Source organism: Cervus elaphus, chromosome X (assembly GCF_910594005.1).
Source record: "Cervus elaphus chromosome X, mCerEla1.1, whole genome shotgun sequence".
NCBI classification, from domain to species: Eukaryota; Metazoa; Chordata; class Mammalia; order Artiodactyla; family Cervidae; genus Cervus; species Cervus elaphus.
Window position 1 is genome coordinate 136922904 of NC_057848.1, and position 17201 is coordinate 136940104.

A 17201-nucleotide genomic window follows, 5' to 3' on the forward strand; every position below is an offset into this window, starting at 1 on the left:
GCTAACCTTCCTCACCACAAAGTGTGTAGAACAAAAGCCTGGGGTCTTGAGGTGGGGGGGCTTTTCTCCTTATTTCAAGGTCTTCTATAGAAATCAATAGCATTTGGAGTCACACCCATTTTTGGTTCATTCTTAGGAACTTGGAGAGTTTGTGAGCTACATAAGAGAATCAAGGTTGTGTATAACTTTCTCAACCTGAAACCAGCTCTTTCAAATGCTTTTGAACAAGCTTGGAATATCAAAACACTTTCACAGTTAAGCAGTCTAAATAAAGCTGCTGCATTAATTGTGTTTCAAACATAAATTGCTCAAAATGCAGAATAATGCTTCCAGCTAAGCACCATATCCCATTTCTTCTCCTACTTGGTTACCTTTTAATTGGTTCTTTGCTAATCTAAATTTTTAACACTGTCACATCATCCTGAATTTTTTGAAATTATCCTAATGATGAAATATCTGATCTTCATCCACCACTGAAATTTGTTGCTAGGAAAAAAAATGTATCATCCTTATTTTAAATCTGCTAGAAAACAGAAAAGAAGGTAAGGGTAAAAATAAAATCATTCCAGAGAAATGATTCCTTAGGTTCTGATTCAGTTAATAATGACTTTCAACATTTCACATGAAAGAAATGCAATGACTTGTCATTGAATAACTGATTTTTATGCTTTTTGTATGCCTGTGCACTCAGTGATAATCAATTACCTTGCCTGTGTGATTTCATTACTTAGCTACTGTTTAGGAATTTTAATGTATTTTCTTTTTCCTCTTTCTTTGTAAAGGCTGTCTTTCAAAAGGCTGATTGGAACTTCCCTGGTTGTCCAGTGGTTAAGAATCCATGTTTCCATTGCAGGGGGCACGGGTTTGATCCCTGGTCAGGAAACTAAGATCCCTCATGCCATGCCTTGCAGCCAAAAGAAAAAAAAAAGACTGATTGGTAACAGTGGAAGGTAATATGAAAATACAACATACCTCTCCTTTCTGTTTTATCCTGAATTTCAGATCTGCTGATAGCCATAGCATATACTTAATTTCTTCTCCTGTAAAATTCTTTAGAGTGAGGAGGTCACGGCCCTTCAGCTGTACTTTATCCTGCAGTGGTTGCCCACATCTATGAAAAAGAAAAAGAAAAATATATATTTAAGAAAACAAAACCCATGTCCTATGGTAATTCATTGTTTAATTTTTGAAACAAAATATAGCAAATCATGTGCAAACTCATGCGTCTCTGCAAAGTGCTAATGCTTTCAAATTGATGTGGCTGTGGTTTACATTTTAGATATCCAGTTTTTTTAATGTTGAGAGAAAAGAAAAACTTGAGGAAAGAGGTTGAATTCTCTGCTGAAAATAATCATAAGTGGCTTTGTTACTTCATAGTTAGTCAAGTTACCCAAACTCTCTGCACCTAATTTTCTCACCTAGAAAATGAGTATAATAAGCTTATAGAGTTGTTGTGAGGATGAAATTATTCGATACATGGGAATCAGATAGTGTCTGGCATATAATAAGTATTTGATCAATTTTAGCTAGTACTATTGAAATCATTGTTGTTTAGTCGCTAAGTTGAGTCTGACTCTTTGCAACCCCATGCCCGCCAGGCTCCTCTGTCCATGGGATTTCCCAGGCAAGAGTACTAGAGTGGGTTCCAATTCCCTTCTCCAGGGGACCATCCCGACTCAGGGATGGAACCCATGTCTCCTGCATTGGCAGGTGGATTCTTTACCACTGAGCCACCAGGGAAGCCCCATAATTGAAATCATTAGATGGTACAAATAGAATTTGTATGTACATACAAGAGAAAACAATTTCATTCTGTTTCCTCTACTGCCTTTCAAATCTATCCTTGAATAATTGTTCTTTGTTTTCCCCAGTCAGCTACAGTGGACCCTGTGGCTTTTCTAGTAACTTTCAGGGAAAGAAAAAGTTCTCTGCTTACTTTACTCCCTCAAAGAGTCTCAGTTAAAGAATGTATAATAATAATGATAATTTTTTTGACTTTAAGAAACGTGCTGCAGGTTAACACCCTTTTCCTTCCAGCTCATGCCTAATTTAAGCTGGCCTCCTCCACAGGGGGAGGGGAACCATGACCTGTTTCCTCTGTTTCCTTGCCTTCAGTTCCTCCAAGTAAAGTCAAGGGAAGGTGAGGAGTTAAGGGCCAGGCAAAGTCTGGTTCTGTTCTAGCAATCTAGCATTGGTATAGATGTTTGAGGATGATTCTTTTCTGGGGTGCTTTTGAGGGTCCATGGAAGAAGTCTCTCATCACTGGGAATTTCTCATAGCAGTTCTTGATGGCGGACATTTACATTGTCTTTGCCATTCAAGGAAACATATCCAAACTCTTTTTGCTGAGATCTCCCCAACCTGAATGCTTCAGGAAGTCTTTTGGTCATAATGTGACACAGCACCATGATAGGTCTCTTTCTTCATCCATATTGGTTCTTGGGAAGCCCTACATGTTCTTTGCTCTGACTAGAGTTGAGTCCATCCCAGCATAGACTCTTGTTCTGCCATCAAAACAGCTAGCCAGCCAGTCCCTCTCTATATTTTCCACTTATATGCCTGACATCACTGTACTGTGTCTCCAAGCTCTCCTATTAAAGATATTAGTGCCATCATAGCCACTTGCCCTAATCTTGAGGTGAGGGAATAATTCTCATTCATGTGAGGCACGTCATATACAATGGTTGTTGTTGTTCAGTTGCTAAGTTGTGTCTGACTGTTTACAACTCCATGGACTGCAGCACTCCAGACTCCTTTGTGCTTCACCATCTCCCAGAGTTTGCACAGATTCATGTCCATTGAGTTGGTGATGTTATCTAACCATCTCATTCTCTGCTGCCTCTTTTCCTTCTGCCTTCAGATTATCTTTCCCAGCATCAGGGTCTTTTCCAGTGAGTCGGCTGTTCTCATCAGGTAGCCAAAGTATTGTAGCTTCAGCTTCAACATCAGTCCTTCCAGTGAACACCCAGGACTGATTTCCTTTAAGATTAACTGGTTTTATCTCCTGGCTATCCAAGGGACTCTCAAGAGTCTTCTCCAGCACCACAGTTTGAAAGCATCAATTGTTCGGCACTCAGCCTTCTTTACGGTCCAATTCTCAACGTCCATACATGACTACTGGAAAAACCATAGCTTTGACTGTATGGACTCTTGTTGGCAAAGTGATGTCTCTGCTTTTTAATATGCTATCTAGGTTTGTCATAGCTTTCCTTTCAAGGAGCAAGCATCTTTTAATTTCATAGCTGCAGTCGCTGTCCACAATGATTTTGGAGCCTAAGAAAATATAATCTGTCACAGCTTCCACTTTTTCCCTTTCTATTTGCCATGTAGTGATGGGACCAGATGCCACGATCTTAGTTTTTTATATACAATGGTACATAGCTAAAATCCTCTTCAAACCTGCAACTCTCCTCCTTGTTTCCACAATCCATTTTAAAAGCTGAAGGCAATCACCAGTGGGTTGCAAAACTAATTCTTGTGTACCTCCTTTGCAAACTCTGTTTTGGTGGTCTAGCATCTCACTTTGGATTGAGGAAAGAGTCAGAACCTATTGGGCCTGGGCAGAAACTGAGACCAAGTCCCATTTTAACATTCTATTACATTATGATGACAGTAATTGTTATTTGGGATAATCAGTATATAAAATGGACAGCATTTATTCTCAGTGTTCTATTTAATAATAATTAGTATTGTATACCATTAGAAATTATGAATAACCAAGGTCATATTGTGATTTACCAGGTATATCGAGCATTTATTTTACTTGGAGTAAAATGACTGTCAGAAAATAATCATGCTTGAACTCCAGCCTAATAAAAAAAAGCTTGTGCTACTTGAGATGAAGAGTAACTTATTTGGTGGAATTTATGTCTTTTTGAATTGATAACAAGGTAATAAATAAGAAAATAACAAATTCTCTTAATTTGTTGTTTTCACTGCATGATGTCAAATAACTCAGACAAATGTATATTTTACTAAGTATCCAACTTTCTAGCAGAGTTTGTTTATTATTCAGAAGGTGAATAGATTTTTTTCAGTAGACCTTTTATGAGATAAAGCCATTCAGAGATTCTAATTAGTAAAGAAAGGGGTTTCCATAAAGATGGAGAGTTTGTGGGTTAGCTGGCTAATGATTAATTGATAGATTTAATACAGGATCTAATGATATATTCAACTCTAATAAAGATTAGAGTTTTCAGCTTATATGTGCATTAAAATTTTGCTTAACATTCCTAAGACCTACCATTGTCTTCAGCTTTTAAAAATATGTGATTCAAACACTCTTCAGATGGAAATTTCTTTAAAGCAATTGTCTCAATTTTTTTATTACAGATGCAAAACATTAAAAAATCTTGAGGATAGATCTACAATGTTTACTTACTTATATGTATTACTATTTTAATAGATAATGCACATAACAAAACATAAAGAAATAAAAATTCTAAAGTGTAGAATAAGATTCAGATATTTTAAAAATAAATTTGTAAGTATACAAAAAAATTGCTAGCTAGAGAAGTTTCTAGAATAGCTATTCATTTTCTTCCTTTTACTGGAACCCTAGTAAAAAGCTTACAGAATTGTCTCCAAGATCTGGGTAGTAACAGAAAACAATTTGGTAACTTGTGCAGGAAATTTAATTTTATGTGTGTATGTTGGTTTTATGTTTGGCTTTGATAATATTAACTAGTGATATTATCCAGTACTAATTAGTGCTTGGAATATACAAGTACTGAGATTGTTGAGAAGTAAATCCTTTGTCTGGTATTCATGCATTTTTCTCTGTCAGTTAGATCCTTCTAGCGATCTGTAAACAGGTTTAACATGTCTGGCTTGGGATGGAGGCATGGCAGCTTAATCTTTCCCAATTCACACTGTCAACTACAAATAGGCACTTGCCATGGACACTTACCATCTACCTCGACAAGGATTAAATCATGAGCTACTGAAGCTGCTGACCTTCAACACTCCATGAAAGGAGTTCAGGGTGGAGAGCAGGAATGAGGCACTCCGTGCTCAGGGGAAAAGCTGGCAGGACAGATCTTTAGATAGTTAAATATATTCAGGAGATGATTTTATGAACCCAATTCCTGTATCTCCCCATATTTAGAAAAGCACTAAAATCCTTCACAGTGATGACTCTTCTTCATGAGACTAGCAAAAGCTTCCTGAGACTAGTAGAAACCTTCTGGAAAAATATGTGCTTTATTGCATGTACTTCCCCTTTACCAAAATCTCATACATACTGACCTTTCCCACTGTCTCTTTGGAGCAGTCTCTTAGAGCTATCTGAGGTGCTCTCTCCCAGGCTGCAGTCCGCACCTCACTTTGCCCCCAGTAAAACTTAACTCGCAACTCTCATGTTGTGCATTTTTTTTAAGTCAACAACATTTAGGGCAGCTTTGAGAATATTAATTCTTCTGGAATAAGGTCCAAACAACATAAAATCACAGAAGATAAACTTTCTTGACTCTATGTCTTACAATAACACATTAATATTCCATGGGTTAAGATGTCACCTGATATTATATTAAAAGGGGAGGAAAAAAACTTTCCTGGAAAACCCCACTCCCTAGGTTCAAGAAATTTGGGAAATATCACTATAGTTGTTGAATCTGCATCCATCAAAACCAGGAAAAATAAACCATGAGCTAATTATCAGGCCTTTTTGAATTCCCTAGAGTTCAATCTCTGACTCCTGGCTTTATTGGAGCCCACAAAAGCTGAGTTGCCAAACTCCAACACTTAAGGGACTCAGTGTCCTCCCTTACTTTCAGCCCCTATAGGGTTTTGTTACATTTGTGCACTTAGTCGCTCAGTTGTGTCCAACTCTTTGCAACACCCTGGAGTGTAGCCCACCAGGCTCCTCTGTCCAGGGGGATTCTCCAGGAAAGAATACTCGAGTGGGCTGCCATGCCCTCCTCCAGGGGATCTTCCCAACCCAGGGACTGAATCCAGGTCTCCCACGTTGCAGGCGGATTCTTTACCATCTGAGCCACCTGGGAAGCCCTTGTTGCATTTACTCTGCTGTAAATACTCACAGGACTATATGCTTCATTGAATGAATATCATAGATTTTAGAATTGTGGTGGTGTGGTTGAATCTCAGAGAAAAATAATTGGAAATGAAAAGGAAATGGAAATTTTGCAGAGCACTGATTTTTCTCCTCCCTTCCCACGAAAGGAAATAGCAAAATAATGATGAAAGAGGAGGGCCAGCAACACCTTTAGCTGCTTCAAAAGAGCTTCAACTTCCAGCTCTTTATTGGCCAAACAGAAAACAGATTGGAAGAGGTAAAAGGTCTCTGAAGCTTTCTCAAGTTTGTCCTTACAAACTTTAAGAAATTTCTAAACCACTCCAGTGTCCTTGCCTGGAGAATCCCAGGGACGGGGGAACCTGGTGGGCTTCCGTCTATGGGGTCGCACAGAGTCGGACATGACTGAAGCGACTTAGCAGCAACAGAAAAAGAAAAAAAAAAAGAAATTTCTAAGTTGGAGGTAGGGTTAGAGTTAGGACTGATATTCTGCTTTTGGGATTGTGTTGTGAGAGGCTCTTTTTATTTCTCCATTGACAGATTTGAGTTTAAAAATAGAAGACACCAACATCCTGCTCGAATATTCCCTTCTTGTCCAGACCCTTCATTTTCAAATTTATATAGTGACGGAAGCCTTATTTCAAATTCTTTTCCTTAGACCACAAGAGATCAGAAGAATACCTCTTTGTGCCTCTAGTCTCCACAGGGCAGCAGCTGATATGTTGCCCTCCTTCCTGTTACTGTGGAATCACACCTCCAATAAACCAATAAATCTTAACAGATAAGCTATTAAAAAAAAAACAGTTCTGACTTTGCACAACAGTGAGGGACAGTAAATAACTATTAAATCTGAAGCCATGTAAAGCAACCTTAATAATCAATGGGGGAAATCACAATTGTTCTGTGACTTAAGTTTTTTTGGCAAAACATTACACACTCTCTTATAGTCAGTTATAAAGGCTTAAGGAAATGAAAAAAAAAGTAAAACATATATATTTAGTACATTGTCATTTAAAACATTAGAAACATCAAGAATTACAGTATTTTATTTCTTTGTAAAAATTATCAGGTAGTTTGAACAGTGTATGCTGTCTTCTTATCACATTTGTTATGCTTTGGTGAATTGTTGTACTTCTAAGTTTGAATCAACTTCCAACATTTTATCCTTTGAACTCTTAATATTGTGAAATCTCTCTGAGAATTCCTTTAATTCTTTAAATATTTCTTATTTGGCTGCTCTGGGTCTTAGTTATGGCATGTGGAATCTTCTAGTTGCAGCACATGGGATCTAGTTCCCTGACCAAGGATTGAACCTGGGCCCCCTGGGAGCACAGTTTTAACCACCTGACCACCAGGGAAGTCCTGAGAATTCCTTTAGTGTGAAATGTTTTACTGGTATCACTTCCTGTAGAATATCTTCATACTTTTGGTCACACCACTGTACTCGTTTATGTCGATAAGTTTGTCTTCACTAAGTTTCTCTAGCTACATAGCTAGAACCTCTCAAATAGTAGCAGGGTCAACAACCCCACAGTCAGCTATTTCTTCTATAAATACATTTGCATTCACATTTAACTTGTCAATGTTATCATTTTTTCTTTCTCTGCTGCGTTTTTACCTCTTTCAGACAACTCTGTCTTTTAATTATCCATTTTTTATTAAAATGTCACATGGGCTTATCACTGGAAGAAAAGAGGGCAGAACTATACTCTTTAATGTCTGTAGGTGAACTGGGTAACAGCTGCACAGTGAGCAATCAGCAACCGACTTTGAAAGAAGTGATGTGATTGGTCACCGATCATGAAGTGCATCTGTTACGTACACAGTGATTTGTGAACTGAAGAGCCAGCAATGGATAGATGTGAGAGTTGGACTATAAAGAAAGCTGAGCGCAGAAGAATTGATGCTTTTGAACTGTGGTGTTGGAGAAGACTCTTGAGAGTCCCTTGGACTGCAAGGAGATCCAACCAGTCCATCCTAAAGGAGATCAGTCCTGGGTGTTAATTGGAAGGACTGATGTTGAAGCTGAAACTCCAATACTTTGGCCACCTGATGCGAAGAGCTGACTCATTTGAAAAGACCCTGATGTTGGGAAAGATTGAGGGCAGGAGGAGAAGGGGACGACAGAGGATTAGATGGTTAGATGGCATCACTGACTCAATGGACATGAGTTTGGATAAACTCCGGGAGTTGGTGATGGACAGGAAAGTCTGGCGTGCTGCAGTTCATGGGGTGACAAAGAGTTGGACATTACCGAGCGACTGAACTGAGCTGAACTGAGCCAGCAATGAAATTTTTACTTTAGGCAACTAAACCCAATTAATGTCCCATGGCAACTGAAATTTGAACTGTGTACTTGGGAAACTGGTGTTGTTTACTAAACTGTGGTAATTAAAATTCCTGTGTGTGGGGACCATACAAAGGAATGACTGTTTGTACTCCAGATACATTCCCATCATAGGCTTCCTTTCACATACTACTACTCCCTCTGTCCACAACACTCTCCCCACAGCTATCAAGCTCTCTTTCTCATCCTTAGGCTGGGGGCTTAAATACCACCTCCTATGAGATTCCTACCCTGATTGTACCAAGTAATTTCTGCTTTGCCTTCATTTTCCTCAAAACACCTATCACAATTTTTAATACAGCAGGTTGGCCGGAAAGTTTGTTCAAGTTGGAAACCAGAAGGAACTTTCTGGCCAACCCAATATATTTGTGTCTGTCCACTGCTTACTTTTTTTTTTAAGGTCTTTTTAAAAAATATTTATTTATTTTTGCCTGCATCGAGTTTTAGTCACAGCACATGGGATCTGTTGTGGCATGCAGGCTTCTCTCTAGTTGTGGTACTTGGGCTTGGTAGTTGTGGTGCCTGGGCTTAGTTGCCCTGCAGCATTTGGAATCTTAGTTCCCCAACCAGGGACTGAACCCAAGTTCCCTGCCTTGGAAGGCGGATTCTCAACCACTGGGCCACCAGGGAAGTCCCTGTTCACTGCTTACTTTTAATCTTCCCATTAAATTACATGATCCACGATGTCAGAGGTCCTGCCTGTTTTATTCATTAATATATCCCACTGCTGCTTGCAATGCCTGGAATATAGTAGGCCTTCAATAAATATTTCTTAAGTAAATGAATGATTAAATGAGGTAGAAGTAAATCAATTTGTATAAGAAATTCAGCAGATTTCTGGGCATGAATTTAGAGAGATTCTCCATGATGGATTTTTAAGGCCCTGACTGAAGTCTGATGACCAAAAAAGATACCCAAAGTGCCCCACCCCAGAAAGAATTAATGTTGAGGCAAGAGCAGGTTTGGGCTGTGGTCCAGGCTGAACACAAGGCCTAAGAGTCATGGAGGAGAATTGATTGTGGTCTGGTCTGTTGCTAAAGCTGAAATGCCCTACAGTTCAGCCATTCCAATACAGTATTTGCACTGCTGGGAAGAATAGTTGGACATACACACATGAAACCAAAAAAAGCATTATAACTTTGAATCCTACAGATAGTAGCCTGAGACAAGTGCAAAAACTAGCAAACTGGTGAGAGTACCTGGTGGATGAGTTTTTGTCCATAGCACCATGAGGGTCAAATCCAAAATATATTAATAATGAACTATACCAATATTTTGGTTACCTCTCTCCATGAACCCCTTTTGGACAGAATAAGTTCCCAGGGTTCCTGGGGACAAAAAGGTTGGAGATCCTGTCCATCTGTCATATCAGCCTGAGAGGGTTTGAGTGATTAACTGGAAAAATTTTTTAAAGTTATATCTCACCTTGTTAAGGGGTTCATAATGTTTACACCATTGAAAAACCATTAGAGCAGCCACTACCTTTTCTCAGTTCTATCCAGAAGGTGGGGCAGGAAATGTTGGCTTGGGAAAAAGAACTGTTTTTCACAGATATCAAGAGCTAACCAGGACAGTTTATCACTGGAAGGAAAGCAAACACAATGGTTCCAGTTTAAATTCCTATCCTGTTTACTGTCTCCTCATAGACCTCCCTTGGCTCCAAAATGGAGTTGCCACACCTCTTTCCTAAGCTACTTAAAAATTAGAGGAAAATTGAAATCCTCCACAATTGTACCAAGTTAAAATGCCTCCATGACAGGCACCCTCCTTTTTTCCTCTTGTTCATGTTAAGCATTTCTTGCTTTCTGGTGATAAACCCACATTCTGGTTAGCCAGATAAAACTGCTGACCTAAATGGCTTTTAAGTTCTCATAGAGACCCTGTGCTTCAGTTGGAAGCAGCCCAGTCTGGTTCATGAGCACCCAAACCAAGGCCAGAATCACTATTTCAGTGTTCCCATAAAATGCCTGGTCTCTTTGTACTCAAGTGTGTCTCCTTGGTAAACCAGACCTAAACCACATTATCATTCTTCAGCCAACACATAACAGGGAGGATATAGTATTGGAGAAAACAATGAGAAGCATGTATAGATTTTTCCATCAAAACTGTCATGGCAATCGGGTTAAAGCCAGAGCTTTTGAAAAAAGGCAAGACTCATTCATTACATTAATTTTATCCCTTCAAAAAATAATTACAGAGGTTTTTCAACCCTAGATCACTGAATGCTAAGAAGTTAGGCCAAGGTAATAGTAGACCCTTGTGTTAGGTTTACCCAAATATCTTCCTAGCTAAAAAATGGAAGCGAATTCTCTATTGGCAGAAAGAAACCTTTCATTGCTAGAGTGCATTTTCCAACTCTAGTAAATTGTTTGGAGCATGGGGGAAGACCTGGATGTGTTCCCTTGTATAATTGTATTTTGTTGGAAGAGAAAGTGCTTAATTTGAGTAAAATGTGGTCAGTCAGAAACAGACTTTGCCTGAGTAGGAAAAAACTCAGTGTTAAATGATATTTTGATCCCCACGGAGAACTTGAGATAAAGACTTTAGCTTCTGGAGGCATAAGAGAGGGCCAATGGATGATATGGCAGAGATTTTTTGGTTTCTTTAACATTACAGACTGATACAAAAGGCATACTTTCTTGGTGTTTTTTTCCTTCTTTATTGAGATATTTTGGCTTATCTTTAAAAAGGGGGGGAATATTGAATAAGGGTAGATTGTCCAATTTGATCAGTTTGGAAGGATCAAAGTCATCAAGCAATGGAATGAAAAGAGCAGTGGTTTTAAATACTCAAATTTGAGTCCTAGTTTGACTATGACCTTGGGATGATCATTTTCCATTTTTGGCCTTAAATCCTCATTTGAAAAAGTAAGAAAATGAACTACAAATCAGTGATCCTTCATGTCTTTGTCTTCTACAACACTCGTGAAGTTCATATATACAAGATTTCCCACAGGCCACACTGGAGCCATCTGAATTCTCAGCGGCCAAACTTTCATTTCGTCCCGTTGTTTCCATCTCAGAAAAAAAATATGCATTGCATATTGCATATTGCAATGCATGCCAGGGAGAGTGACTCTTTTTTCACAAAACCCTTGAATATGATCCTATTGATCTGGAAAATCAAAGCACAAATTGTTTCCAAATTTCTCTATTATTAAACATAATGATAATTCATTAATAAAAATATACTTGCAGCCTTGCTCACTGTTGCCACATGTTCGTATGCAGTATAAATTACTACTGATAACTGGGTGACTAAAGGATGTCAAAGCTAACTTAAATTGTCAGTATTCTAAAACTGCAAAACTTAGCCCCCATCTGAAAATTGAAGACTAGGATAAGGATTAACTTCATGTAGACTTACTATTAAAGGACTGGAAACCAGAAACTGTTGAAAATCTGTGGCCACCTCTCCTTTTATATGGGTTAAATCATTAAATTACCAAAAATAACAAACTAAAAATAAAACCCCAATTCTACTCTTGGCCAAGGGAAACATCACGACCCCATTCCTTTCTTGGTCTCTTGCCTTGCAGAGTTTTCTGAAGTCAAGAAATATGTTTTTAAAAAGGCATTTATTTTCAGTTATGAAGGATAATGTGAATAATCAAAGAGGACTGTTTTCTCTCCACGACATGAGAGCATGGATGGCCTGTAATGGCTGTGTCTGTGTCTGTGTGTCCACGTGTGTGTAGATGGGCATGTGTGTGGGATGAAGGAAACTTAATGAGTTCTGTAAGCCCTTAGAGAGGTCTGGAATGAAATACCTGAAAACCAGTCACCTCCGGCTCCAATCCATAACCTCCACAGAATTGGGTGGCTTAGCTCAATATTCTCTGAAGAAATTTCTATTTGTGAGATGAAATTGAACTGCACTTACAAATGGGTCTTCTCTGATAAAGAAAGATATTTTTTTTAGTGGTTTCTTTAAAAGCTGTGTTTCCCATAATAGGCAACAAATCATAGAATACTGTCTATTATCCAAACACAGCCAGGCTCTCGAGCCTTGTTTGTGAGATGAAAAGCCTGTGGATTTGGGTGGTTTTGGCAGTCTTGGTGTCTGATCTTATTGATTTTGTAAAAAAAAAAAAAGAAAAGAAAATTGACTAAAAATGATTGATCTGGGAGACTGTGTAGATGGCTTCAGCCTCACTCAAGTGGTTATTTTATCACGTCCATGGCCATATGGCTGCTCACTTCAAAACTGTGAGGCCCCTACTTTGTGGCATTACCAAACCCTAACCACGTACTTCCTACTATTCTCTAGTGCTAAACTCATGTGCTATATTTCATAACAGGGACCCTCCACTGTTCCAAGAGAGATGGGTAAGAGGTGGGTGGGGGGAGTTGAAAAAAAACCTGAATCTCTGAAGAAGGGTGAAAATCAAAGTAAAAATACCATATAGGTGGAGATGACAGGAAGATTTTCTCTGTGTTAATGGGTCATCAAAGACTGTAGGTATTATTGAGTGCTTGCTAAGTCATTTCAGTTGTGTCCAACTCTTTGCGACACTATGGACTGTAGACCATCAGGTTCCTCTGTCCATGGAATTTTCCAGGCAAGAACACTGGAATGGGTTGCCATGCCCGCCTCCAGGGGATCTTCCCGACCCAGGGATTGAAACTGTTTCTCTTATGTCTTCTGCATTGGCAAGTAAGTTCTTCACCATTAGTGCCACCTGGGAAGCCCCAGTAGGTATTACTGGAGATCAGCAAGTCTGAATTCATCTAACTGGTAGTGTGGCTCATTAAAAGAGTAGGAAAGAAAAATACTCACGCCACATGAAAATAACAGCATTTCCATGTTAAGTCAACAAAGACTCATTCTCTATAGTTTCTAATAACATGGGTGAGTCAAGGCTTTTCTATTTTCAAATAGCCAGTATGGATTTGAGCTGATTTAGTCTTACTTTTGCCTCAGCCCCCACTCACTGTGAGAGACAGCTAGCCAGGATTTTCAGAGTCATAGTCTGGCTACTGGATATAGAAAATAGAATGTTAATAAATACCCAAAAGTGCCTAAATATTTGTTTCTTATTTTTGGTTTTGGCTGCACTGTGTGGCATGTGGGATCTTAGTTCCCCAACCAGGGATCAAACCTGTGTCCCCTGCAATGGAAGTGTGGAGTCTTAACCACTGGACCACCAGGAAATTTCCTACCTAAATACTTTGAAGAGGTTTTACTAGCAAAAATTTAACCTGTAATAATGTTAAAAGGGGGGCTTCCTTGGTGGCTCAGATGGTAAAGAACCCAACTGCCAATGCAAGAGACATAACAGACATGGGTTCTATCCCTGGGTCAGAACGATCTCCTGGAGAAGGGCATGGCAACACACTCCAGTATCTTGCCTGGAGAATTCCATGGACAGAGGAGCCTGGAGGGCTACAGTCCCTGAGGTCACAAAGAATCAAACAGGACTGAGTGACTAACACTTTCAATGGTAAAAAATCATCACTGTGATTTTCAAAGAAAAGTATAAATTTAAGCTCCAAGCTTTGGTTATTCATTCAGTTGATTATTTCTAGCTCAGTGATGAGTCTTTGTTAAAAAAAAGTATGGAATAAAATTTCATCACACTCTTAATAGATGTAACTCAGTGGGATGGAATGATAAAATAATGAACACTTGCCTGTCACTTTACAGTTTCCACACAAATTATCTTACAGATTACTGCTAGACTGTGAATTCATGTGTCTGGAATGAAGTAACTTTTTATCTTATTTACCACTGTATCTCCAACACCTTGCTTAGAGCATGGCACAAAGTAGGTGCTCAATAACTATTTATTAAATAAATAATTGAACCACACTGTGATGTAGGTAGAACATGTATTACACTTTCTCTCATTTTGTAAGTGAAGCAACATCAAAGAAAATTTTAGTAGCTTGCTCAGGGTCATATAGCCAATGAGTGGTGGTAACAGGCCTTGAACCCAGTTCTTTAGACTCTAAACCTGAGCTTTCCTCTGGCTTCTATTGTCTAGCTCTGCCACTAACTAGTAAACCTCATTATCTCTCTGGACCTCATTTGCCTTATCTATAAAATAAGAGAAGGCATTATTCTGTAGCTCTGAGGTCCCAACTGCATCTAATTCTATGGGTGTAATTTACAATATCATTTACTATGTCGTTCTGGCTTATGAGTGGTGCTAAAGGTAGAGTCCACAGAGTCCAGAGCAGTCAGGTGGCCCAGAGAGGGGAGGCCCAGGGTCAGTTCCTAACAGTGGGAGAAAACTTCAGACTAGAAGTTTCAAACTTTAGGAAGTCATTGAGGTCATTTTGAGGTTGGTTTAGCTTGTCAAGAGGCACTGGGAAAATTCTGAATGTTAACAGGCAACTACTCCAGAAGTCTTCTGGGAACAATGTCCAAATTTGATAACATTGCTTCCCCGATTAACCCATCACCCCTGTCTCCTTTCCTGGGGGACAGGCTCCACGCTGCCTTCGACTGCATGCATGGCCAATTGACTAATTCTGAGCATGATGTAGCTTTTTTTTCTTAAATATTTATTTTTATTTATTTGGCTGCACCATGTCTTAGCTGAGGTATGCAGGATCTTAGTTCCCTGACCAGAGATTGAACCTGGACCCCCTGCATTGCAAGCATGGAGTCTTAGCCACTGGACCTCCAGGGAAGTCCCAGGGTGTAGCTTTTTAATGAATTCATTAGAGCCAGCCTCCTTTCACATGCTAACAAAAAATTCAGAAATCAATTTCAAATTTAGATTTTCTTTTAAAAATATCATTATCATCATCACATACAAGGCTCCTTTCCAGCAGCTTGCAAGTATTTATCATTCTTTTGGGGTCTGTTTTTTTAAAGAATGAATCAATCCCCATGCTCTAGAATGATATATTGTTTTCAGGCAAACCTAAATACAAGCAGAAGGCCCCGTGGAAATTAGTTTCTCTCATTTCCTTCAGCCGCTTGCTCCCTTAGAATGTACACAAATGGAAGATGTCAAGAACATTTAGTCTGTTATACTTGCCACAGTCCCCCCTTCCCAACCCCACCCTCTAGCACCCCGTGAAATCTGATTACAGGGGATTGAGAAATGAAAGCTCGGCTGGAATTAGAGACAGCTGTCTCCAATAAGGATAGACCTTACCACTATAACAGAAACACTATAGCCGAAAGCGGCTTTAGGAGGTGGCACTCCTCTGCAGAATAGAACTTCATTTATCACCACGGCTCCTAAGTCAGACTCTAATCTCTGGCCATCACTTACCGAAAATTTCGAACCACGAAATTGTGACCATGTCTAAGAGCTGCATTGTTCAACAGGGTCCTTAGATTAAACAGCATCTTCTTTTGATTGTGTAAAGGGTGATTCTGTGCTGTTGAAAACGCCACACCAAGGTAGCCAGTGGGGTCCACCTGAAAGCTAAGAGTGCTTTCGATCACAGTGAGAGAGCAAAGGTAATATTGCCCTTCACCTATCTTATCAAGTTCCCCAGGCTAGAGATAGTGCAGGGCAGGGTCCAAGAGCATTTGAACTTTAAGCCAATCTCCACCATTGTGTATTTTTTTAGGAGGGGGTGGGAATCCTAACACTTTTGGTGCTCAGACTCCTCATTTTTCATAATATATTTATTCTGTCACATACTTGCACCAAATCAATTGACAAGTACTCATTGAGCGTATAATATATGCAAGAGACTGCAGGGCTGGCTGCTGCGAAGGTACATAGAAATAACTCATTCAGAAAATGCGAATTGGCAATGCAAAACCCCAGATGTAGACATGACATCCCTGAGTATTTCCAGTGATAGCACTTTCCTCCCTCTAAGCCTCAGCCTATCCACAAAAACAAACAGAAGGAGGTGCCCTGGAAGATTTGTTTGTTTGTTTGTTTGTTTTGGTGGCAAAAAAGCTGGAGAGGGGCTGGAGATGGAGTAAAAAGATCTCAAGCCTGGAGCTCCCATTGTGCCTTGCACACAGTAGGTCTTCAATAAGTAAGGAGCTGCCTATTAATTCCTGTAGAAACCCATCGTCTGCATAAGTGAGGAGGTGGGGTACCAAATGTTCCTCCCCTTGTAGCCTCTCTGGACCACTAACGGGCCATCCAGAGGTTCACACTCACTCAGTCATTCATCCGTAGTTGTAGATCGGATGTTTTCAAAATCTGTTCTGTGGCGGATACTGGGCGAGACTGGAATTTCAGGGAAGGAAGATGATCTCATCTTGGCAGACTTAAGAATTTGGTAAAAGTCACAGATCTGTAAATAAATACCCATAATAGACGCCTATAGGGGATGCCTTATTGGAGATGTCCAGGTAAAGTGCAACCTCATCACAGAGAAGGGAGAACTCTGAGCTGGGGAGGGTGGGAAGCAGAGTAAGAGGGCAAGATAAACACTTTCTTGATGTTTGTGGAATGCAAAAAAAAATGTCATTTTAAAACCAACTATGGCCACTTCAGGGGTAGGGAGGGTTGTGATGTGATGTCATAATTAATAGCAGGGAAATTTATTGACATAATTCCCTTCTACTCACAGAGGATGAGGTGGGATAGAGAGGAAAAGACTGAAATCTCCAAACCTCTGTAACATCTTCTGTTCTGGAAAGACTATTCCAGGCAGACTGTTTGCAGAGGCGGGGCGGGGAGGGGGTGGTGGTGGTGGTGAGAAAGCAGATAGTGAATGCATCACGTGGGAGACGAGATGGCAGCTCTGTTTGAAAAGATCACTTTAAAAGCGTTGCTGAAGCGAAGAAATTGGCCTTTTGTTGGAGAGCTTTTAGTGAACAAATTTGATCTACCTAATACAGGGAAGGAAACTGGATGCTTGCAGGGAGACACGAAGAGAAGTGGGCAAACTG

The 17201-nt window shown here is 39.7% G+C and overlaps 1 protein-coding gene across 1 annotated transcript in view; it reads right to left on the reverse strand.

Moving 5' to 3' along the window:
* Window positions 1–15896, reverse strand: part of OTC (ornithine transcarbamylase) — a 66524-nt gene extending 50628 nt beyond the window's left edge. Inside the window, exons 1-2 of the mRNA XM_043897710.1 lie at window positions 15610–15896; window positions 973–1111 (exon numbers count right to left, since the gene is read on the reverse strand). Of these exons, the coding sequence (XP_043753645.1) occupies window positions 973–1111; window positions 15610–15686 (216 nt within the window). The 5' untranslated portion in view covers window positions 15687–15896. The remainder of the gene's footprint in view (window positions 1–972; window positions 1112–15609) is intronic.
* Between the last annotated feature and the right edge of the window lie 1305 nt (window positions 15897–17201).